Consider the following 25514-nt stretch of genomic DNA (forward strand, 5'->3'; position numbering starts at 1 on the left):
TGTGTCCTTACTTATTTTCTGCCCAGTGGATCTATCCTTTGGAGTGAGTGGTGTGTTGAAGTCTCCTAGAATGAATGCATTGCATTCTATTTCCTCCTTTAGTTCTGTTAATATTTGTTTCAGGTATGTTGGTGCTCCTGTATTGGGTGCATATATATTTATAATGGTTGTATCCTCTTGTTGGACTGAGCCCTTTATCATTATGTAATGTCCTTCTTTATCTTTTGTTACTTTCTTTATTTTGATATCTGTTTTGTCTGATACTAGTATTGCAACACCTGCTTTCTTCACTGTGTTGTTTGCATGAAATATCTTTTTCCATCCCTTGACTTTAAGTCTGTGCATGTCTTTGGGTTTGAGGTGAGTTTCTTGTAAGCAGCATATGGATAGATCTTGCTTTTTTATCCATTCTATTACTCTGTGTCTTTTGATTGGTGCATTCAGTCCATTTACATTTATGGTGATTATTGAAAGGTATGTACTTATTGCCATTGCAGGCTTTAAGTTTGTGGTTACCAAAGGTTTAGGGTTAGCTTCTTTACTGTCTTACTGTCTAACTTAACTCGCTTGTTGAGCTATTATAAACACAGTCTGATGATTCTTTATTTCTCTCCGTTCTTAGTCCTCCTCCTCCCTTCTTCATATGTTGCGTGTTTTGTTGTGTGCTCTTTTTAGGAGTGCTCCCATCTAGAGCAGTCCCTGTAGGATGCCCTGTAGAGGTGGTTTGTGGGAGGCAAATTCCCTCAACTTTTGCTTGTCTGGGAATTGTTAATTCCTCCTTCATATTTAAATGATATTCATGCTGGATACAGTAGTCTTGGTTCGAGGCCCTTCTGTTTCATTGCATTAAGTATATCATGCCATTCTCTTCTGGCCTGTAGGGTTTCTGTTGAGAAGTCTGATGATAGCCTGATGGGTTTTCCTTTGTAAGTGACCTTTTTTTTCTCTCTGGCCGCCTTTAATACTTTGTCCTTGTCTTTGATCTTTGCCATTTTAATTATTATGTGTCTTGGTGTTGCCCTCCCTGGATCCCTTGTCATGGGAGTTCTGTGTACCTCTGTGGTCTGAGAGGCCATTTCTTCCCCTAGTTTGGGGAAGTTTTTGGCAATTATTTCTTCAAAGACACTTTCTATCCCTTTTTCTCTCTCTACGTCTTCTGGTACCCCTATGATGCGAATATTGTTCCTTTTCAATTGATCACTCAGCTCTCTTAAAATTCTTTCATTCCTGGAGGTCCTTCTCTCTCTCTCTGCATCAGCTTCTCTGCGTTCCTGTTCTCTGTTTTCTAGTCCATTAATGGTCTCTTGCATCTCGTCCATTCTGTTTTGAAGTCCTTCCAGAGCTTGTTTTATTTCTGTACTCTCCTTCCTTAGTTCTTGCATATTTCTCTGCAAGTCCATCAGCATGGTTATGACTTTTGTTTTGAATTCTTTTTCAGGAAGACTGGCTAAATCTATCTCCCCAGGTTCCTTCTCAGGGGAAGATGTAGCAGATGCCGAAGCTGTCTGGGTTAGTCTTGTCTGGATCATATTTTTTTGTCTTTTCATGTTGACAGGTGCTATTGACCGTCAGCTGGGAGGGCCAAGCTTTCCACTTGCTACTGGCCTTTCTTTACTGGGGCAACTGCGACCCCTAGTGGCTTGTGTTGGGTAATTGCGTGTAGACTGGGTCTTTGTGTCTTGCCTGGCCGGAAGGGAGAAATTTCCCTTTCTGTGGGCGTGGCCTGCCTTAGGCTGCTTCTCTGCTTTCGCAGCGCCCGGAGGAGTAATGGACGGGGGGCGCTGTTTGGCTGTTTACCTCCGTGAGGGGTCTCAGAGCTGTTGCCCAGGGGGTTAGTGCACCCGGTTTTCCCTGTAATTTCCAGCCACTGGGCTGTGACCTGTGTTGTTTCCGTCTAGCTGTTAAATCCCTGTCCCTTTAAGACTTTCAAAAAGCACTCACCTTGCTTTGTCACAGGGACATCAGCTTCGGCACCTGCTTAGAGGTCTTGCTGCCCTGTTTCCCTAGTATCCAGGGCCCCCCGCGCACGCACTGTGTCTGCACTCTGGCCCGGATGGCGGGGGCTGGGTGTTCGGCAGTCCTGGGCTCCGTCTCCCTCCCGCTCTGCCTGCTCTTCTCCCGCCGGGAGCTGGGGGGAGGGGCGCTCGGCTCCCGCGGGGCCGGGGCTTGTATCTCACCCCCTTCGCGAGGCGCTGGGTTCTCTCAGGTGCGGATGTGGTCTGGCTGTTGTCCTGTGTCTCCTGGTCTCTCTTTTAGGATTAGTTGTATTTTCAAATATATATATGTTTTTGGGAGGAGATTCCCACTGTCCTACTCACGCCGCCATGTTGGCTCCGCCTCTAGTTTGTTCTTTTTATAGCTTCTTAAATCGTAAAGTTAGATTACTGGTTTGACATTTTTCTTGTTTCTTTAATGTCAGCCTTTACAGCCCTGTTTCTCCCTTAGCACTGATTTCTTTCACTATATTCCATACGTTTTGCTATGTTGTACTTTCACTTTTTGTCTCTAAGTGTTTTCCAATTTCCCTTGAGATTTATACTTCGATCCATTGGTTGTTTAAAAATATGTTGTTTAATTTCCACAGATTTGTGAATTTTCTAGTTTTACTTCTGTTACTGATTTCTAATTTCATCCCATTGTGATTAGAGAGGATACTTGGTATGCTATCTATCTTTTAAAATCTATTGGGACTTAACTTGTGGCTTAACATATAGTCTATTTTATAAAATGTCTTGTGTGCACTTGAGAAGAATATGTGTGCTGTTATTGGGTGGAGTATTCTGTACGTGTCTGTTAAATCTACTTGGTTTATTGTGTTAAGTCATCTATTTCCTTACTTACCATTTATCTTGGTGTTCTATCTATTATTGAGAGTGTAGTATTGAAGTCTCCAAATATTATTGTAGAACTCTATTTCTTCCTTCAATTCTTTCAATTTTTACTTCATATATTTTGATGGTCTATCATTAGATGCATAAATGTTTATTATTGTTATATCACCCTGCTGTGTTGAGCCTTTTATTAATATATAATGTCCTCCTTTGTCTCTTGAAAACTTTTTTAAATTTCATGTTTATTTTGTCTGATATTAGTATAGCCACATCTCCTCTTTGGTTACCATTTGCATGGGAATATCTTTTTCTTTCCTTCTACTTTAAATGTATTTGGTCTTCAGATCTAAAATGAATCTCTTATAGACAGAATGTAGTTTGATCATGTGTTTTTATTCATTCTTCTAATCACTGTCTTTCAATTGGAGAGTTTAATCCACTCACATTTAAAATAATTACTGATAAGGAGGGAAATGTCTATCATTTTATTATTTGTTTTCTATATGCCTTGTAGCTTTTTTGTTCCTAATTTCCTGCATTACTGTTGTCTTTTGTGCTTAGTTGGTTTTAGTAGTGAAATGTTTAAATTTCTTTTTCATTTCCTTTTGTGTATATTGTATTCTTTGTGGTTACCATGAGGATTATATTTAACACCCTGAAGTTGTAACACTCTAAATTGCATTTACACAAGCTTAGCTTTGATAACATACAAAAACCCTGCTCTTTTACAACACTGTTCCTATCCCTTTTGGGTTTAAATGTCATAAAATTATATCTTTTAACTTTATATGACCAAAAACATAAACTAATAATTCTCTAAAGTGCATTAGTCTTTTAAATTGTAGAAAATAACATTTGGAGTTACAAACCAAAGTTACAATAATATTACCTTTTGGGATAAGAATTGTTTCTATAAATCTATTAGTCCCTTATATCCTGAAGAAAACAAAAAGTAGAGTTAACAAACCATTGTTATAGTACCAGCTTTTTAACTGCCCATATATTTACCTTTATTGAGCTATTTATTTATTTTTATGGCTTTGAGTTACTGTCTAGTGTCCTTTCATGCCATCCTGCAGGACTCCCTGGAGCAGGTCCTGTAGGGCAGGTCTAATGGTAACAAACTTTCTCAGCTTTTGTTTCTCTGGGAATGTCTTGGTTTATCTCGGTTTTGAAGGACAATTTTGTTGGTTATCAGGTACTTGGTTGGCAGTTTTTTTTTATTTTAGCATTTGGAAGTATTGGACCACTGCCTTCTGGCCTCCAATGTTTCTGATTTGCTGATGATCTTATTGGGGCTCCCTTGTATGTAACAAGTCACTTCCATCTTGCTACTTTAAAGATTCTCTGTGTTTAAAAGTTTCATTATAATGTGTCTTCTTGTGGGTGGGTATCTTTGAATTCATCTTATTGAAATTCATTGACTTTCTTGGATGTTTATATTCATGTCTTTCATCAAATTGGAAATTTTTCAGCCACTTTTTCTTCAAGTAAACTCTCTATCCTTTTTTCTTTATATTCTTCTTATGGGACTCCCACAGTGCATATGTTGGTCCACTTTGGTGCCCACAGGTCTCTTAGGCTCTGTTCATTTCTCTTCAATCAATAGTTTCCATTGTCCTGTCTTCAGTTTCACTGATGTGTCTTCTGCCTGCTTGAATTTGCCTCTTGATCCCTCTAGTGAAATCTTCATTTAAGTCATTATAGCTTTCAGCTCCCAATTTCTTTTTGATTTCTTTTTGGGCTTTCTATCTCTTTGTTATAGTTCCATTTTGTTCATATATCACTTTTTAAACTTTCTCTGCATATTTATTAGTTCTTTGAGCATATTTAAGATTTTTTTTAAAAGTCTTGTGTAATATATCCACCATTACATCTCTTTCAGGGACAGATACTGTTGATTTATTTTTTTCCTTTGAATAGGCCAAACTTTCCTGGTAACTCTGGAAATCAGATCTTCCCCCTCTTCCAGCATTTGCTGTTTTATGTTATTGTTTTTGTTTATTTTTGCTTTTTAAAAAAAATTCTTGTAGTGTGTCTCTGTGCCTGAGGTGTGAATTTAAGGCCTTCTCAGGTCTTTCCCATGCCTTTTCTTAGGCAAGTTTAGTCACTTTCTAATTTTCCCTGTATATGCAGTTGTTTTTAAACATCCCAATCTTTAATGTCTGGCTCTCCAAAAGGGAAGACGAGTAAAACAAAGTGGGGAGAAGTGCTGACCCTTTCAGTCTCCTGGAGGGCACTTCAGCCAGAGGAGAGGAGCGTACAACAAAGGGAATGAGGTCCAACAACAATAGCTGTCTTCCCTTTGTCTCTACCTCTGGGATCAAGAGCAGCAATCAGCGGTCAGAGCATAGATCCCCAGGGTCTTTTTCCCCACCTGGCTCCTTTACGCTGCGTGCAGGCTACTCCAGGACCATGCATAGCTGCCTGCCACGTGGCTAGGGATGGAGGATGGGGATCCGCTATGGCGGTAAGAGCTCACACTGACCAAAATTAACTGCAAATTACTGACTAAGACTTCCCTTGGGAATTGTAAACCTTCAATAGCCCCCAGAGTGCCAAAATAGTTCCATCAGATTCTGCCAGTGCAGTTGTGGTCCAGGTGGGGAGACAGATTCCTCACGCATCCTGTTCTGCCATCTTCCCACAACCCTCCCCTCTGTACATGTTTTAACTGCATGTGACATATTTACTATTGTCCTAAAGAGTCAATCAGTTTATATGTTCCTGTATATTAACCTTTCTAAAGGGTCTTCACTCATTTCTGCAGTTCCACTAGTGTTTTCTTTCATCCTGAAAAACTTCCTTGCCTTCACTTTTAAAAGATGTTTTCACAGGAGTAAAATTCTAAATTTGCAGAGATTTTCTTGCTTTTGCATTTTAAGTTGTTATTCCATCATCTTGTTCCAATAGTTTTTTGTTTAGAAATCATTTGTAGGTATTACTTTGTTCCCTTGAAGGTAGTATTTTATTTTTCTCTCGGTGCTTTAAGGTTCTCTCTCTGTCTTTGTTTTTCAGCAGTTTGATTATAATGTTCTTAGGAGCATTATTTGTATTTATCCTGCTTGGGGTTTGTGAGGTTTATTCGATCTGAGTTAGAGCTTTCCACCAAATTCAGAAAATTCTTGGCTATTATTTCTGTCATACTTTGCCTCCTCCCCAGCCTCTCTTTAGTCTCTGCCTGGGATTCCTGTCATGCACACGCTCGGCTTTGCCTCTTGTGTCTCTTACACTGTTCTCGTCTCTGTCATTGCGACAGTCCTCCTGGTCCCTTGGGTCTCCGTCTAGACTGTGCTGTCCTCCACTGACCTTGCTCTCTTCTACCCTAGTAAGACTACTGCCCAGTTTTTTTTTTTAAATAATTATTTTTTATTGAAGGGTAGTTGACACACAGTATTACATTACATGAGTTTCAAGTGTACAACACAGTGGTAGAACATTTATATACATAATTCTAGGTTCCAGCTATCACCCTACCAGGCTGTTACAATATCTTGACTATATTCCTTATGCTATACATTACATCCCGGTTACTAATTTATTTTACCATTGGAAGTCTGTCCTTCTTTTTTTTTTTTTTTTTTTTTTTTGTGAGGGCATCTCTCATATTTATTGATCAAATGGTTGTTAACGACAATAAAATTCTGTATAGGGGAGTCAATGCTCAATGCACAATCATTATTCCACCCCAAGCCTAATTTTCGTCAGTCTCCAATCTTCTGAGGCATAACAAACAAGTTTTTACATGTAGAACAAATTCTTACATAATGAATAAGTTACATAGTGAACAGTACAAGGGCAGTCATCACAGAAACTTTCGGTTTTGCTCATGCATTATGAACTATAAACAGTCAGTTCAAATATGAATACTCATTTGGTTTTTATACTTGATTTATATGTGGATACCACATTTCTCTCTTTATTATTATTATTTTTAATAAAATGCTGAAGTGGTAGGTAGATACAAGATAAAGGTAGAAAACATAGTTTAGTGTTGTAAGAGAGCACATGTAGATGATCAGGTGTGTGTCTGTAGACTATGGGTTAATCCAAGCTAGACAAGGGCAATAAAACATCCACGGATGCAGAAGATTTCTCTCAAAACAGGGGGGCTGAGGTTCTAAGCCTCACCTCTGTTGATCCCCAATTTCTCACCTGATGGCCCCCCTGCGACTGTGCCTGTCTTAGGTTGTTCCTCCCTTGAGGAATCTTACCCGTCTCTGGCTAACCAGTCATCTTCCGGGGCCATACAGGGAAATGTGAAGTTGGTAAGTGAGAGAGAAGCCTTATTGTTTGAAAAAGTTAGCTTTTTACTTCTTTGCATATTTATGCCCTGTGGCTTCTATGCCCAGCATTTGTCTTGAGGTATCTTTACCACTTGGAAGAATTATGATACTTGGTAAATTCGATATGAGGCACGAATTCTATTTAAGGGTTGTAATTAGGAAGGAAGAAGAAAAGCTATAGAAGTAGCAGGCGGAAGAAAACATGGGAAGATTGATTATTTCTTTGACATATCTTCTTGTGGAGTAACTTCAGCATATATAGGTTTTAAGCTACTACTTAAATTGCGCACACACATTAACATAATAGGAGTATAGTTACATAACCAAAGCATATCTGTAATTACCAGCCATCTCCAGTGAAACCAAGAAAACCAGTTAGGCACCTTAGGCATTTGTGAAAACTTATCTATGATATGGTGGATATTGTCCAACTGAACTTGAACAGTCTGAGAGAAATCAGACAAATTAAAACAACCCATTCCTGGGGACTGTTCACATCCCATATGTTCTTTTAACAGTAAATAGTTTGTAGTTGTAAGACTTTGGAGCGCTACAATTTGCACTTCTCCAAATTCTTGGTTGAATTCCAACAGTATAGATCCAGTCCAATTTTGTTGTTTTACTGTATGCACAGGCCAGCTTAGATATCTCCTTCATTCCCATGGCAAGTCCAGGAACTGGTGGGATGAGTGCATCTACAGCTGTAGCAGTGTGTGGATCTTTGTTGGGGTTTTTTGATGATCATCTTCTGGCATGAGTCTTCCAGAGAGTGCAGATGTTGGAAGTTCTTTTTCATATCGTATCTTAGTTCATTTTCGGGGTAGCCCAATTAGGCTTTGATCCTCTGTATAAACACAAACAGACCCTTTGCCTACACTTTTATATGCCCTTTATATCATTGTGTAGAACTCGTTGGAGGTTACCACACAGGAACTGCCCTTTTTTTTTTTTTTTTTTTTTTTGCTATCACTAATCTACACTTACATGACGAATGTTATGTTTACTAGGCTCTCCCCTATACCAGGTCTCCCCTATAAACCCCTTTACAGTCACTGTCCATCAGCATAGCAAAATGTTGTAGAATCACTACTTGCCTTCTCTGTGTTGTACAGCCCTCCCTTTTCTCCTACCCCCCCATGCATGTTAATCTTAATACCCCCCTACTTCTCCCCCCTTTATCCCTCCCTACCCACCCATCCTCCCCAGTCCCCCTTTCCCTTTGGTACCTGTTAGTCCATTCTTGAGTTCTGTGATTCTGCTGCTGTTTTGTTCCTTCAGTTTTTCCTTTGTTCTTATATTCCACAGATAAGTGAAATCATTTGGTATTTCTCTTTCTCCACTTGGCTTGTTTCACTGAGCATAATACCCTCCAGCTCCATCCATGTTGCTGCAAATGATTGGATTTGCCCTTTTCTTATGGCTGAGTAGTATTCCATTGTGTATATGTACCACATCTTCTTTATCCATTCATCTATCGATGGACATTTAGGTTGCTTCCAATTCTTGGCTATTGTAAATAGTGCTGCAATAAACATAGGGGTGCATCTGTCTTTCTCAAACTTGATTGCTGCGTTCTTAGGGTAAATTCCTAGGAGTGCAATTCCTGGGTCAAATGGTAAGTCTGTTTTGAGCATTTTGATGTACCTCCATACTGCTTTCCACAATGGTTGAACCAACTTACATTCCCACCAGCAGTGTAGGAGGGTTCCCCTTTCTCCACAGCCTCGCCAACATTTGTTGTTGTCTGTCTTTTGGATGGCAGCCATCCTTACTGGTGTGAGGTGATACCTCATTGTAGTTTTAATTTGCATTTCTCTGATAATTAGCGATGTGGAGCATCTTTTCATGTGTCTGTTGGCCATCTGTATTTCTTTTTTGGAGAACTGTCTGTTCAGTTCCTCTGCCCATATTTTAATTGGGTTATTTGTTTTTTGTTTGTTGAGGTGTGAGAGCTCCTTATATATTCTGGACGTCAAGCCTTTATCGGATGTGTCATTTTCAAATATATTCTCCCATACTGTAGGGATCCTTCTTGTTCTATTGATGGTGTCTTTTGCTGTACAGAAGCTTTTCAGCTTAATATAGTCCCACTTACTCATTTTTGCTGTTGTTTTCCTTGCCCGGGGAGATATGTTCAAGAAGAGGTCACTCATGTTTATGTCTAAGAGGTTTTCGCCTATGTTTTCTTCCAAGAGTTTAATGGTTTCATGGCTTACATTCAGGTCTTTGATCCATTTTGAGTTTACTTTTGTATATGGGGTTAGACAATGGTCCAGTTTCATTCTCCTACATGTAGCTGTCCAGTTTTGCCAGCACCACCTGTTGAAGAGACTGTCATTTCGCCATTGTATGTCCATGGCTCCTTTATCAAATATTAATTGACCATATATGTCTGGGTTAATGTCTGGATTCTCTAGTCTGTTCCATTGGTCTGTGGCTCTGCTCTTGTGCCAGTACCAAATTGTCTTGATTACTATGGCTTTATAGTAGAGCTTGAAGTTGGGGAGTGAGATCCCCCCTACTTTATTCTTCTTTCTCAGGATTGCTTTGGCTATTCGGGGTCTTTGGCAGTTCCATATGAATTTTTGAATTATTTGTTCCAGTTCATTGAAGAATGTTGCTGGTAGTTTCATAGGGATTGCATCAAATCTGTATATTGCTTTGGGCAGGATGGCCATTTTGACGATATTAATTCTTCCTAGCCACGAGCATGGGATGAGTTTCCATCTGTTAGTGTCCCCTTTAATTTCTCTTAAGAGTGACTTGTAGTTTTCAGAGTATAAGTCTTTCACTTCTTTGGTTAGGTTTATTCCTAGGTATTTTATTTTTTTTGATGCAATTATGAATGGAGTTGTTTTCCTGATTTCTCTTTCTGTTGGTTCATTGTTAGTATATAGGAAAGCCACAGATTTCTGTGTGTTGATTTTGTATTCTGCAACTTTGCTGTATTCCGATATCAGTTCTAGTAGTTTTGGGGTGGAGTCTTTAGGGTTTTTTATATACAGTATCATGTCATCTGCAAATAGTGACAGTTTAACTTCTTCTTTACCAATCTGGATTCCTTGTATTTCTTTATTTTGTCTGATTGCCGTGGCTAGGACCTCCAGTACTATGTTAAATAACAGTGGAGAGAGTGGGCATCCCTGTCTAGTTCCCGATCTCAGAGGAAATGCTTTCAGCTTCTCGCTGTTCAATATAATGTTGGCTGTGGGTTTATCATAGATGGCCTTTATTATGTTGAGGTACTTGCCCTCTATTCCCATTTTGCTGAGAGTTTTTAACATGAATGGATGTTGAACTTTGTCAAATGCTTTTTCAGCATCTATGGAGATGATCATGTGGTTTTTGTCTTTCTTTTTGTTGATGTGGTGGATGATGTTGATGGACTTTCGAATGTTGTACCATCCTTGCATCCCTGGGATGAATCCCACTTGGTCATGGTGTATGATCCTTTTGATGTATTTTTGAATTCGGTTTGCTAATATTTTGTTGAGTATTTTTGCATCTACGTTCATCAGGGATATTCGTCTGTAGTTTTCTTTTTTGGTGGGGTCTTTGCCTGGTTTTGGTATTAGGGTGATGTTAGCTTCATAGAATGAGTTTTGGAGTATCCCCTCCTCCTCTATTTTTTGGAAAACTTTAAGGAGAATGGGTATTATGTCTTCCCTGTATGTCTGATAAAATTCCGAGGTAAATCCATCTGGCCCGGGGGTTTTGTTCTTTGGTAGTTTTTTGATTACCTCTTCAATTTCGTTGCTGGTAATTGGTCTGTTTAGATTTTCTGTTTCTTCCTGGGTCAATCTTGGAAGGTTATATTTTTCTAGGAAGTTGTCCATTTCTCCTAGGTTTCCCAGCTTGTTAGCATATAGGTTTTCATAGTATTCTCCAATAATTCTTTGCATTTCCGTGGGGTCCGTCGTGATTTTTCCTTTCTCGTTTCTGATACTGTTGATTTGTGTTGACTCTCTTTTCTTCTTAATAAGTCTGGCTAGAGGCTTATCTATTTTGTTTATTTTCTCGAAGGACCAGCTCTTGGTTTCATTGATTTTTGCTATTGTTTTATTCTTCTCAATTTTATTTATTTCTTCTCTGATCTTTATTATGTCCCTCCTTCTGCTGACCTTAGGCCTCATCTGTTCTTCTTTTTCCAATTTCGATAATTGTGGCATTAGACCATTCATTTGGGATTGCTCTTCCTTTTTTAAATATGCTTGGATTGCTATACACTTTCCTCTTAAGACTGCTTTTGCTGTGTCCCACAGAAGTTGGGGCTTAGTGTTGTTGTTGTCATTTGTTTCCATATATTGCTGGATCTCCATTTTGATTTGGTCATTGATCCATTGATTATTTAGGAGCGTGTTGTTAAGCCTCCATGTGTTTGTGAGCCTCTTTGCTTTCTTTGTACAGTTTATTTCTAGTTTTATGCCTTTGTGGTCTGAAAAGTTGGTTGGTAGGATTTCAATCTTTTGGAATTTTCTGAGGCTCTTTTTGTGGCCTAGTATGTGGTCTATTCTGGAGAATGTTCCATGTGCACTTGAGAAGAATGTATATCCCGCTGCTTTTGGATGTAGAGTTCTATAGATGTCTATTAGGTCCATCTGCTCTACTGTGTTGTTCAGTGCTTCCGTGTCCTTACTTATTTTCTGCCCAGTGGATCTATCCTTTCGGGTGAGTGGTGTGTTGAAGTCTCCTAGAATGAATGCATTGCAGTCTATATCCCCCTTTAGTTCTGTTAGTATTTGTTTCACATATGCTTGTGCTCCTGTGTTGGGTGCATATATATTTAGAATGGTTATATCCTCTTGTTTGACTGAGCCCTTTATCATTATGTAGTGTCCTTCTTTATCTCTTGTTACTTTCTTTGTTTTGAAGTCTATTTTGTCTGATATTAGTACTGCAACCCCTGCTTTCTTCTCACTGTTGTTTGCTTGAAATATGTTTTTCCATCCCTTGACTTTTAGTCTGTACATGTCTTTGGGTTTGAGGTGAGTTTCTTGTAAGCAGCATATAGATGGGTCTTGCTTTTTTATCCATTCTGTTACTCTGTGTCTTTTGATTGGTGCATTCAACCCATTAACATTTAGGGTGACTATTGAAAGATATGTACTTATTGCCATTGCAGGCTTTAAATTCGTGGTTACCAAAGGTTCAAGGTTAGCCTCTTTAGTATCTTACTGCCTAACTTAGCTCGCTTATTGAGCTGTTATATACACTGTCTGGAGATTCTTTTCTTCTCTCCCTTCTTGTTCCTCCTCCTCGATTCTTCATATGTTGGGTGTTTTGTGCTGTGCTCCTTCTAGGAGTGCTCCCATCTAGAGCAGTCCCTGTAAGATGTTCTGTAGAGGTGGTTTGTGGAAAGCAAATTCCCTCAGCTTTTGTTTGTCTGGGAATTGTTTAATCCCACTGTCATATTTGAATGATAGTCGTGCTGGATACAGTATCCTTGGTTCAAGGCCCTTCTGTTTCATTGTATTAAATATATCATGCCATTCTCTTCTGGCCTGTAGGGTTTCTGTTGAGAAATCTGACGTTAGCCTGATGGGTTTCCCTTTATAGGTGACCTTTTTCTCTCTAGCTGCCTTTAACACTCTTTCCTTGTCCTTGATCTTTGCCATTTTAATTATTATGTGTCTTGGTGTTGCCCTTCTTGGATCCTTTCTGTTGGGGGTTCTGTGTATTTCCGTGGTCTGTTTGATTACTTCCTCCCCCAGTGTGGGGAAGTTTTCAGCAATTATTTCTTCTAAGATACTTTCCATCTCTTTGCCTCTCTCTTCTTCTTCTGGGACCCCTATAATACGGATATTGCTCCTTTTAGATTGGTCACACAGTTCTCTTAATATTGTTTCATTCCTGGAGATCCTTTTGTCTCTCTCTATGTCAGCTTCTATGCGTTCCTGTTCTCTGGTTTCAATTCCATCAATGGCCTCTTGCATCCTATCCATTCTGCTTATAAACCCTTCCAGAGTTTGTTTCATTTCTGCAATCTCCTTTCTGGCATCTGTGATCTCCCTCCGGACTTCATCCCATTTCTCTTGCGTATTTCTCTGCATCTCTGTCAGCATGTTTATGATTCTTATTTTGAATTCTTTGTCAGGAAGACTGGTTAGGTCTGTCTCCTTCTCTGGTGTTGTCTCTGTGATCTTTGTCTGCCTGTAGCTTTGCCTTTTCATGGTGATAGGAATAGTCTGCAGAGCTGGGACGAGTGACGGCTGGAAGGACTTCCCTTCTTGTTGGTTTGTGGCCCTCCTCTCCTGGGAGAACAGCGGCCTCTAGTGGCTTGTGCTGCGCAGCTGCGCGCAGAGAGGGTTTCTGCTTCCTGCCCGGCTGCTATGGAGTTAATCTCCGCTGTTGCTGTGGGCGTGGCCTGGCTCGGGCAGCTGCTCCAAAATGGTGGAGTCGCGTTGGAGCAGGAGCGGCTGGGAGGCTATTTATCTCCGTAAGGGGCCTCCCTGCTCCCTGCAGCCCAGGTGTTAGGGTGCCCAGAGATCCCGGATTCCCTACCTCTGGATTAAGTGACCCGCCCTGCCCCTTTAAGACTTCCAAAAAGCACCCGCCAAAACAAAACAACGACCACAAAAAAAAACAAGAAAAAAAAATTTTTTAATTAAAAAAAAAAGGTGGTCGTTCGTTTTTCTTTATTCTCCGGTGCCAGCCTCAGGCCTCTGCTCACCGGTCTTTCTGCCCTGTTTCCCTAGTATTGGGGTCCCTGTCCCTTTAAGACTTCCAAAAAGCGCTCGCCAAAACAAAGCCGCAAAAAAGCAAAAAAAAAAAATGGTCGCGCGCTTTTCTTATGCCCTCTGTCGCCCAGCCTCCAGTGCCCGCTCACTTCTTGCTGCCCTGTTTTCCTAGTATCGAGCGCCCTGCGCTCTGGCCCGGATGGCGGGGGCTGGGTGTTCGGCAGTCCTGGGCTCCGTCTCCCTCCCGCTCTGCCTGCTCTTCTCCCGCCGGGAGCTGGGGGGAGGGGCGCTCGGCTCCCGCGATGCCGGGGCTTGTATCTTACCCCCTTCGAGAGGTGCTGGGTTCTCTCAGGTGCGGATGTGGTCTGGATATTGTCCTGTGTTCTCTGGTCTTTATTCTAGGAAGGGTTGTCTTTGTTATATTTTCATAGATATATGTTGTTTTGGGAGGAGATTTCCGCTGCTCTACTCACGCCGCCATCTTCCGCCCCCCCAGTTTTAATTACTATATATGTAGAACTTAATTCATAGTAGGAGTAGTCCATTGTCTTTACTCCCTTTTCCAGAAAATTCCTATTCTCATATATGAATTCTTCTAGATGTATTTCCCTGATGACTGGTGAAGTTTATCCTCTTTTCGTGTTTACTGGCTGCATGGATATGCTCTTTGTGAAGTCACTATTTAAGTCTCTTGCCCATTCTGTTGTCTTGTCTCTTTTGTTTCGATTTATAGGAGTTTTATATATGTTGTAGGTAAGAGTCCATTGTCTGATATATATGTTGCAAGTATCTTCTCCCATTCTGTGGGTTTTAAAAATTCTCTTGATGTCTTTTGATAGAAGATTCATTAATCATAATACAATCCAATTTATCTGAGTTTCTTTTTAGGACTGATGTTTTGTAGTAGTATTCAAGAAATCCTTGTTTTTTCCAAGTCATGAATTTGTACTGTTTTCTTTTAAAATATCCATGATTTTACCTTTAATATATTTTATATACAGTTCATTCACAGTTGATTTTTGCATATGATGTTAGATAGGTATCATGATATATTTTTCCATATGAATATTGAAAATGGCACAATTTATTGAGAAGTTTTTATTTTCCCCACCATATGGCATTGTCACAAATCAGGGTTGCTGTAGTGTAAAATGTAACAGGGCTTTGCATCTGGCCTGTTCACAGCCGGAGAGTCTTGCTCACATAGATCTTGGTAACCAAGCAGGAGGCATCCAAGTTTTTCCATTGTAGTTCAGCCTAAGTTTTTAAAATACACTTACTGAATTATTATTTGAATGCCATAAGCCCATTCATGGTAAATGTACAATTCAATGATTTTTAGAAAATTCATCATGTTCTACAGCTATCACCACAGTCCAGTATTAGAGCATTTCTGTCATCCCATAAAGCTCCTCCTCCTGTCTTAGCTGGGTCCAATCCTAATCTTTTCCTGTCTTTCTAGGTATTTTCTGGTTCTTAGTAATATTGAGTCTTCTAATCCATGGGGATGGAGTGCTTCTCCGCTTGCTTAGAACTTTTAAAAAAGTCTAACCACATTTTGTAGTTTTCAGTGTTCAAATCTTGCACTTTCCTTCTTAAATGAATAGAATTTCTTTCTTAATTCTACTTTAGGATTTTTTTGTTTGGATCATATATAAATACAATTGATTTTTTTTATATTGATCTTGTAACTGCCTTTGCTGAGCTCACTTACCAGTTCTAGTTCATAGCATGTGTGGGTGATTCCTTACGATTTTCTACTACACACAGGATGTGTCATCTATGACTGAAAACAATTTTATTTTTTGATTTCCAATCTTGAGTTCCAGGAACTCAGGTTGGTTTAACGTTCAAAAGTCAGTCAGTGGGGTATTTTTCAGCCTTAAAAGGAAGATATTTCTGACACCTGCTACAACATGGATGAACCTTGAGGACATTATAATAAGTGAAATCAGCCATTCACAAAAAGACAAATACTTTACGATTCCACTTATATGAGGTACTTAAGTAGTCAAAATCACAGAGACAGAAAGTAGAATGGCTGGTGCCACAGGTGGGGAGCCCCACATGGGGGAATGGGGAGTTTGTGTTCAGTGGGGACAGAGTTTCAGCTTCACGAGATGAAGCGTTCTGAGATGGGGGGCAGTGCTGCACAGAAGGTGAACGTGCTTCATGCCACTAACATGTATGTTTAAAATGGCTAAGATTAGTTTTATGTTATGTGTATTTTACCACAATAAAAAAAAATTAGAGAAAAAAACAATTGGTCCATTTCATTAGATTTACAGAATAAAGAAGGAAAACAGTATGGTCATCTCCATAGATGCAAAGGTGGTTTTTTAGCAAACTAAGGAAAGAAACTTCCTAATTTGATAAAATTTATCTAGAAAAACTCTAAAGCTAATGTATTTCTTAATGGTTATGTATTGAAAGTGTTCCCCTTGAAATCAGAAAGATAAAAATGCCCGCTATCATGACTTTGATTCAGTATTGACCAAATTGTCCATTTAGTTTAATAATACGGGTGGGGGAAGGCATGAGATCAGAAAAGAAGATATAAAACTATTTACTGACTGTGCACATAGAAAATTTTAAAAATCAAAAAGTATCATAAATGAGTTTAGCAAGGTCACTAGGTAACAATTTGATATACAAGTCATTTTTTTTCTATGCACTAGCAACAATCATAAAATAGAATTTAAAAAATACAATTTACAGTAATAGCAAATATCCAGAAAATAATAAAACAAGATATATTGAAGATCATAGACACAGATTATAAAATTAGAGAAATTAATGACCTAACGAGTATGTGTGTGTATATAAAACCAAACCAAACAAAATTAGAAGCCTTATGCCCAATATCCCAGACTTACTACAAATCTACAATAAGTAAGGCAGTGTGGTATTGGGATCAAGTCGATAAACAGACCAGTGTAACTGAACAGAGAGTCCGGAAATATGTCCTTATATGGCTGAGCCCGTAAGCTCAAGGTGCCGCTGCGTGAGTCGGTCAGCAGCTCCTTTCACACCGGCGGGGTGACATCGGGCTGTTGTGAGTAAAGTCCGGCTTCAGTGAGGAACGGCTATCTTTCCACCGAACGGTGCTTGAGCAAAGAGCATCGTTAAGGAAAAAGTACTGCTTCACAAATGCACAAAGCTTAATTTGGGATGTATCATGTAATACGTGAAAGTTAAAAAATAAGAAAACATTAAAGTATGTCTTCATGACAAGGAAGGCAAAGATTTCTAAAATAACTCACTAAAAGCACTCATCAGCAAATAGTCACTCTGGGGCATCTTGCTGCACTGGGGGGCAGTGACTGCAATGTGCTATGGGGGGGACTTGATAATATGGGTGAAGGTAGTGCCACATTGTTTTTCATGTGAAACCTTCAGAAGAGTGTATAGTAATAATACCTTAATAAAAATAAATAAATAAAAGCGCTCATCATAATAGAAAGAAATTGGTAAATTACACTTTTTGGACACTAAAGAATTCTGTTCATCAGAAACACTAGAAAGAGAATGAAAAGACAAACCACAAACTGGAGGAACAGGTTCACAACACGCATATCCAATGAAGTCTCATATCTAGAATATATAAAGAACTCCTATACGCCAACAAGAGAAATGATCCCATTGCAAATATCAAAAGACTTGAACAAAGGACACATCCAAGTGGCCAATAAGCATAAGGGAATGTGAACAGGTGCTCAGTGTTACGCATCAGAGAAGTCAAAGCCACGAGAGCCCACCACACACCCACCGGGGTGGCGGGGTGTGAGGCTGAGGACACCGGTGCCGCCAGCGCGGGGGCGGCTGGAGCGCCAACCTGCTGCGCGGAGCTGGTGGGAGTGCACGTCAGCACAGCCCGTGTAGGAAAGCTCTGGGCAGCTTCTCATAAACTTGGGCATCTACACGCCCTAGACCCCACCTGTGCGTGCTGAGGCATTCATCTATGAGAAATGAACACGTGTCCTCAGGAGGACTTCACTCACAACAGCCCGATGTCACCCCGCCGGTGTGATAGGAGCTGCTGACCGACTCACGCAGTGCCACGCGTGCACCTAACGGTCAGAGGCCAGACCCAAGCGCATGTCGTGCGATTCCGCTGATGTGAAGCTCAGGGACAGGAGGGTGCGCTCACGTGGGTGGGGGTCGGGAGGCAGTGGGGACTGGCCGGGACGGTGTACCCGGGAGGCTGCAAGTGCTCACAGTGCCAGCCGGGTGGCAGGCTACCAAACTGCATTTCGGGGAGGGCGCCGCGCGCTCCACTGTTTTCCTGCACAACCAGAGAGAAGAGTCCCAGGAGAAGCCACAGGGTGGCAGCAAACCCGTGCAGGCCCTGGGCCCCGGGGCTGCTGAGCGCAGTCCCGCCCTTCTTCACCATCCTGGGGCCTGGGGCCTGAGTGTGGTGTGCGGGTCTCAGAGCCAGAAAGGCCCGCTGTGCACGTTTACCTTGGCATCGGGGAGCGGCTGGTTCTCAGGATTGAGGTGTCCAGGCCGCCTTGACCGGGCTTGCGGACAGCCCCCCATCCTCCCGTCCTCTCCCTCCAGGGCAAGGCCACAGCGTCACTCCCAGGACACCCCGGTGCTGCCATGCCAAGGGCAGGCACTGTGCTGGGCCCAGGCTCCGAGGCCTCGGGAAAGGCCCTGGGGTTGCCTTCCCGGGGAGGGCCAGCCACCAGTCTTCCTTCTGAGCCACAGTTGAGACTGCAGGCCTGTCGCCGTCAGTTCTCTGGTCCCTGGGCACATAGGCCCTGGCCAGCATAGTGACGCTCTTGCGTCTTGCCAGGTCTCAGCACCGTGCTCATGGGCCGCCTGCGGCCAACAGGCCTGTTTTGGATCACAGGACTTGCGCTCATTTCGTCATGTCCTGTTGTCATCTGGGGTTGGATTGAGTATGTTTGCTGCAAAAGAGGTCCTGGCGGGTTGGGGTCCCCTTTGGTATGTCCACTTAGAACCAGGAGCCGTGCGCCACTGACCGTCACCCTAGCTCACCGCTGGACAGCCTTTGCTTTCCCTGCCCCCACCTGCAGCTTACGATGTTGGGGCCACCGCCCATCATCAGAGGCACCCCCACTTCCTTATCCCTCCCTGTTGTCCTCCGTCCCCAGGAGGTGTGAACAGAACGTCATGCACAGACAACCATGTGCCAGGCCACCGCCACGGGCTGTGCAGGCATCCATGGAGCCTCAGCTGTAGCCTGGGGGTCTGAGGCAGGGGGCGGGTTTCCCCGTCCCAGGCTTCAGCAAAGCACCACCAGGCTCTGAAACCTACCCAATGGCCCTGCCAGCTGCTGTGGCTTTACCATGGTGGCTTCTTGAGCCGGCCCCCTTGCTGCCACGACTGTGGCCACTGGCATCCCGCTGACAGTCCAGCCCGCCTCACCTGCAGGACACAGGGTGCTGCCACCCACCTCCAGACACACAGGCCTGTGAGGGTCACATCCCCCTTGTCTCCCTGCAGCTTTTGCGGGCCCCAGGCCCAGTGCTCCTGGGGAGTCTGTGCAGTCTGGGCCCACGAATCGGGGTCCCCCGTGTCTCTGCATGGCCCCAGCCAGGAGCAGCCTTGCAGGGACATGTCCCAGGTGCCCCACATGGGGGCAGGAGCAAGTGCTAGGCATACCCCTCACCCTCCCTCCTGGCTGGCTGCCTGCCTGGTGCCAGGTGGGCAAAGCCTGTGCTCCTGCAAAATCTCACATAGTCTCTGGGACTTGCTTTGTAGCGGCAACGCTTTCATCCCCAGTCCAAGGAATCACTTTTCGCGGTGCCAGGCTCTACTAGACAAAGTCACATCTGTGAGCCCCCAGACGCAGATCGACGGGCTCCGCAACATTTGGATCATAAAGCCTGCAGCCAAGTCTCGTGGCCGAGGTGAGTCCCAGGACAGGCACCATGCACACGAGTCCGCCAAGGCTGGGGTGGGCCCTCCTGGGTGGGCCTGTGAGGACAGCCAGCCATGGCAGCCGAGTGGGCTGGACACCATGGTCCGTGGGGCCAGGACTCACAGGCACCCAGTGGCCCTGGTGCCGGGGGAATGGGCATCTTGATGACACTGGCCAACACGGCTATGCTCCGAGGTTTGCTGTTTAAGTTAAACTGGCCTGTAAGGCTATGAAATTTCCTCCAAATATGGCCTTAGCTGCAACTTCTTGCTTATGTTATATGATATTGACATTCCTGAGTGTCTAGACTTTATTTCTTGCTTGGATATTCCATTCACCCCTTGAGTTGTTTGAAGGGTTTCATTGGTTTAAGTTTATAAGTAGTTAATTTTTATGTGATTTTTTAAAAATCTCTATTAATTTGTCATGTTACTGCATTCAGACCTAACATGATCTCATTCCTGAGCTCCCGCCTGCTGCCCAAGCGCCGCCCTCCCTGCGTGGGGCCGGTGTGCCCCTTGGGCTCTGTCCTGAGCCCACTCCTCTGACAGTGGCGTCTGTGTGCAGGTGTCCCCTCCTCCCATTCATCAGGCAGACCTTCCTCCCACCCTGGACACCTGCTCCCCAGGGCTGCTCCATGGACACCTCAAACCCACCTGTTCAAAACTGAATGCACCTCTTTCTGCCCGGTCACTGGCTGTGCCTGGCATCTAGGTGCCTCCTGCTCTTGGCCCAGAACAACTTCAGCGGTTTGTCACTTTGTCCTAGGCTTTCATTCCAGGACGGCAAGGTCTCATCTTGCTATGACTGAAGACACTAGTCTTGTATTTTTGTGAGAAAGCTCACCTCCTGGGTGTCCTGGGCTCTGGGCCTCTGCAGACAGCGCTCCCATCAGGAGGGGCTGGGTCATGCTATGGAACAGCCGTTCCCAAACCTCGGTGGTTCTCAAGCCCAGTCTGTCTCTACTCACGCTTGTTGTCTATTGTGGGTTGGCACAGGAGGGTGGCAGGGGGTCTGCCCATCAAAGTACCTCCACCATCTTACAACATCCCTCCCCTCACGCGTCAGGAGGTCCCAGCAGAGAAAGGGAGGGCAGGAGACCTACTGGTGACATTAAGAGCTCAGATGTCACCAGTACTACCAGTGTGACCTAACTTTGCAGGGGGTGAGGGTGAGAAATCATAAACTAGGAAAAAAAAGCAGGACTGACAATGGTGGGTGAACATTGGTGCACCCTGGCTGCCCTTGCCCTGGCTCACCCCATTCGTTCCATCATCCTGGGGTGTGAGGCCTCCCCGGACCCGGGGTCCCTGGAGCCTGCCCCTCACAGCCAGCATCTCTGGGACACAGCTCATCTCTGCCTGCTGGCTTGCCTGAGCCCTTGCCCACCCCACCCCCAGGGCCGGGGCTCAGCCACTGCATGCTGGCTGCCTTTTGAGAGCGTCCCTGACCCCATCCTTGCCCCTCCCCATTCCGGGTCTGCTCTGGAGTCCTGGGGGCCAGGCCTGGGGGCCGCACTGGCTGGGGCCCTAACCCGAGGGCAAAGCCTTACCTGCCCGGCCCGCAGCTGCACCGCCTCCTGGTCCAAGAGAAGCCGCTCTGGGTCTCAGGGCTGAGCCTCCATCACGCACGCTGTGCTCGGGGCTGAGTGGTGAATGCTTGCAGACATAGTGTGCATGAACCGCGTGGAGGACATCCTGGGGTTGGTGGCCGCAGACGACCTCCCCACCAAGGCCAAGTGGGTGGTGCAGAAGTACATAGAGACGCCACTGCTCATCTACGACACCAAGTTTGACATCAGGCAGTGGTTCCTGGTCACTGACTGGAACCCCCTGACCATCTGGTTCTACAAGGAGAGCTACCTACGGTTCTCGACACAGCGCTTCTCCCTGGACAGCCTGGACAGGTCAGTGGGGGGTCACCATGTGACGGACAGACGGGGAAACTGAGGCTTCCCTTCCCAAGAGAAAGGCCCAGCCCACTGCCCTTCAAAGCCGGTGCTCTGCACCCCCACGATGTGTGCCTTCTCCAGAAAGTCCTAAAAGGACCGTTTTCCATGTGCCTGCGAGGTGCCAGGCATGGCCAAGGCTTAACACGCCTCAGCCACAGGCAGACCCACCCTGCACGGTGTGTGCTGCCCCGTCTGCTGGGAGCTGAGTGGCTGGCCATGGTCACACACCATTACTGTCCTGCTCTCTCAGGGCCCACCAGGAACACAGACCAGGGCACCTCCAGGAGGGCCCCAGGACAGCTGGTGAGCAGCAGATGTCTGCCTGTGCCAGCCCCTCAACCTTCCAGGAGCCCCTGCAGGGCCTTCTCTTTGTGAGCCCCAGAAGCCCTGTGGTAGGGACCCTGCAAATGAGTGAGGGGGCTGCCAGAGCCACTGAGGGGTGCAGGGCAGTGCCCCCTGAGGCAGCCTGTGGGCTATGAGGCAGGCCACTGAGGACCCCAGCCATGCCAGGCAGGATGAAAGGTCTGGAGTACCCTGGATCGCTAGGCCCCTGGTGCAGAGTGCAGAAGGTGCTATGTGGAGGTGCTGGGGTACCGGGCAGAGGCTCAGCCAGCCCAGAGTGGGAGCCCTGGGGCAGGTGAACCGGCACCTCACCAGAGTCCCGGTGTGGCATGTGTTTGGTGGGGACAGTGAGAGCTGGTCTTTGGAGCCTCCGAGACTTGCCGTCCTCACAGCAGAGAATCCCGCCTCCTCGCTGCCCAGACTAAGGGCTCCTGGCTCTCTGCTCTCTGAGCACACTCAGTGAGCCCCGGGGGCAGCCTCAGCATCACCCTGAGAATGGCTCAGCCAACACCTAGAGGGTTAGCCACGTCCCTGGACTAGGGTGTGGCCACACCGGAGTCACGCCAGGCAGGCCACTTGGGCAGGAGCAGACCACTGGGGAGAAGGGGTCCTGGCAGGCAGCTCCAGGAGCGAGTTTGTCCCCACCAGGCCGGGAAGGGGTGGAGAAGCCCTGGAGCTCACGGTGCACAAGGAGTCTCCTGGGCAGGGAGCGGCCCCACGGCCAGGACGTCGGTTACCTTTTCTGTACCCTGATTGATTGTTCATCTGGGGCCACAGCCCTCACCCCGAGCTGACGGGGCACTTCCAGAAATCGCCTTTGAAGCGGGCATGGCTGCACCTTGCACAAATGGACAAAACCGACAGTGTGGTGTCAGCTCCGTGGGTCCCCTACCCTATACCCCCGTCCTGTCTCCAGACCCTCCAGCATGCTGTGTGCGGCTGCGATTCCCTTGCATCTGCTGATTGCTGCAGGCTCAGCACCCAGGCCAGACTCCCAGGGCCAGTGACACATTTCAATGAAAATCGCAGTGGCAGGCGCCATACAAGTTTATCATCTTTTAGATCTTATTCATTTTAAATGCTGTTTAGAACGAGGCAAGAGTATAAAAATCTTTTTCACCTTGTCTCATCAGACCAGCTCTTTAAGGGCCTACCTCACTGCTGTGTGTAGATGGGGAACGTGAGACGGGGGAGGCTGTGCTCACAGGACCCCTCTGGGGGTGGCTCCAACTGGTGGGCTCCTGCCTGTCCCCACGGCCCATGGTGCCCCCAGGCTGGGAGGGGTGCTCCAAGGCTGCCTCAGGAAGGGGACCTGGTTGGCAGCTGCCCTGTGCTGGGCAGGGAAGGGCTTGGCGTCTGTGGGGTAGGAGGTAGGCAGGGACTGGGGTGGGGAGCAGGGTGGGGAGAGGGTTCTGTGGGGTAGGGGTGTCCAGAGGCGGGGTCTGAGGGCACGGTCCAGAGTGAGGTCAAGGTGGGGTTTACAGAATGGGGCAAGGGTCTGGGGGACAGGGCTTCAGAGGCAGGTGAGAGGGTATCTCAGGGCATTGTCCAGAGGCGGGGTCTGGGTCTGGAGTGGGGTCCGGGTCCGGAGGTGGGGTCCAGAAAGGGGCCTGGGTCCGGGAAGGCAGCTACCTGACGGTGCCCTCCCCTGGCAGTGCCATCCATCTGTGCAACAACTCCATCCAGAAGCACCTCAAGAACGACAAGGACCGCAGCCCCCTGCTGCCACGCCACAACATGTGGACCAGCACCCGGTTCCAGGAGTACCTGCAGAGGCGGGGCCGCGGGGCCCTGTGGGGCAGCGTCATCTACCCATCCATGAAGCGCACCATTGTCCAGGTCATGTGCATGGCCCAGGACCACATGGAGCCGCGCAGGAACAGCTTCGAGCTGTACGGTGCCGACTTCGTTCTGGGGCGGGACTTCAAGCCCTGGCTGATCGAGATTAACTCCAGCCCCACCATGCATGCGTCCACGCCGGTCACAGCTAAGCTCTGTGCGCAGGTGCAAGAGGACACCATCAAGGTGGTGGTGGACCGCAGGACAGACCACAACTGTGACATCGGCAACTTCGAGCTGCTGTGGAGACAGGTGGGCGGGTGCTGCTGCTTCCTGGAGAGGAGCTGGGGTGCCAGCCCACACGGAAAGCAGACCCTCTGCAGGGGGCACCTGAGCGCCGGGCACCTGCACCCACTGCCGTGGTCAGGGTGCACCTGCCTCACGCGAACTGAGCACAAAGCTAACTCGGGACCCTGGGGTCCAGCCTTCCCCGTGTTGTCCCCAGCCACCACCAGCTCTGTGGCCACCACACCACTACCCCCAGCCTTGGCTGGCAGGGCAAGCACGGCCTGGGCCCTTCTAGGCTGTTCCTTTCCGGTCGGCAGTGTCCACCACTCTCTCCATGGGTAGCAGCCTTGCCCTCTTTCAGGGTCCTGCTCCCCTAGGTACTCTTCCTGCAGGTGGGGCAGCAGGCCTGGTGGGTGGCTTTGCCAGTGACATGGCTTCATGGCTGGGACCCTGTGCCTGGGCCTCCCTAGAGGAGGGACCCAGTAGGCAGCCCAGCCATTGGGAATTGTGGCCTGTGCTTCTCTCTAAGGCCTTACACCCACCTGGCAGCAGACCCGGGAAAAGGAAGCAACCTCTGACCTCGCACCCCTAACCTTGCCCTCCTCTCCCCAGCCTGCCGTGGAGCTGTCCCCGTTCCACAGGGCTGACCTCTGCGTGGAAGGTGTCGGCATGAGGAAAGCCAAGAAGCAAATGCTTCCCACTTCCAAAGTTAATTTTTCATCTTCCATCTCGGACACTCAGCCACCAGAAGTGAGGCGCTCCTTGGCCATGCCAGACCTGGCGCCAGGACCCCCACAGCCGGCCCTCCAGCAGGACCCGAACCTGAAGGATGAGGGGTCCCTCCTTGCGCCTGCCTGTGCCCTCAGCGAGCTCGGCTGAGAGGGACTGTGACGTCAGGTCCGTGCACACCGAGTCTGCCGGGAAGATAAGAGTTCCCCACTTGTAATTATCAACATGTAGACAATAAGGCCCCCAAAACTGGTCTCATCAAAGCCGAGCCTGACAAACTCTTGGGTCCAAGCTTGTTAGATGCCCACTGCCGACGGCGCTCCCACGCATGAAGACGGGGGGCCGCTGTGCTTCAGCGGCCAGGTCATCAGGTGTGCAGGGAGCCCTCATCCCGCGTCTGCCTGGGCCGCCGGCTCAGTCCGCGAGGAGAGGCCGGCCTTTGGTCTAAGCAGGGAGCGTGTGCTGATGCGCAAGCCAGCCTGAGCTCAGGGAAGGGTTGGGGCGCTCTGGCCCCGTCCTGGGCCCAGCCAAGCGGTGGGGCTGGTGGGGGTCTTGCCCCCCCGGGGGCTCTGGGGACTGGCTGAGCACCAGGGTCCCCTCCTCAGGACCGGCGGGTGACGGCCTTTGCCTCACTTCCTGGTGGGGTGTCTTGTGGGTCGGGGGTTGAGTTCCAAGGGCCCTAGACAGGCTGTGGCCAGAGATGACTTGGCTCTTGTGTCCTGTTTTCTGAAATGTCCACAC

General features: G+C 46.3%; 1 protein-coding gene across 1 annotated transcript in view; it reads left to right on the forward strand.

Moving 5' to 3' along the window:
• TTLL8 (tubulin tyrosine ligase like 8) overlaps positions 1–25178 on the forward strand; it is a 53457-nt gene extending 28279 nt beyond the window's left edge. Inside the window, exons 7-10 of the mRNA XM_057508418.1 lie at positions 19525–19673; positions 21350–21590; positions 23633–24068; positions 24657–25178. Coding sequence (XP_057364401.1) covers positions 19525–19673; positions 21350–21590; positions 23633–24068; positions 24657–24923 — 1093 coding nt within the window. The 3' untranslated portion in view covers positions 24924–25178. The remainder of the gene's footprint in view (positions 1–19524; positions 19674–21349; positions 21591–23632; positions 24069–24656) is intronic.
• The last annotated feature ends 336 nt before the right edge of the window (positions 25179–25514 follow it).

The sequence above is a fragment of the Manis pentadactyla genome, chromosome 10 (assembly GCF_030020395.1).
Source record: "Manis pentadactyla isolate mManPen7 chromosome 10, mManPen7.hap1, whole genome shotgun sequence".
Lineage (NCBI taxonomy): Eukaryota > Metazoa > Chordata > Mammalia > Pholidota > Manidae > Manis > Manis pentadactyla.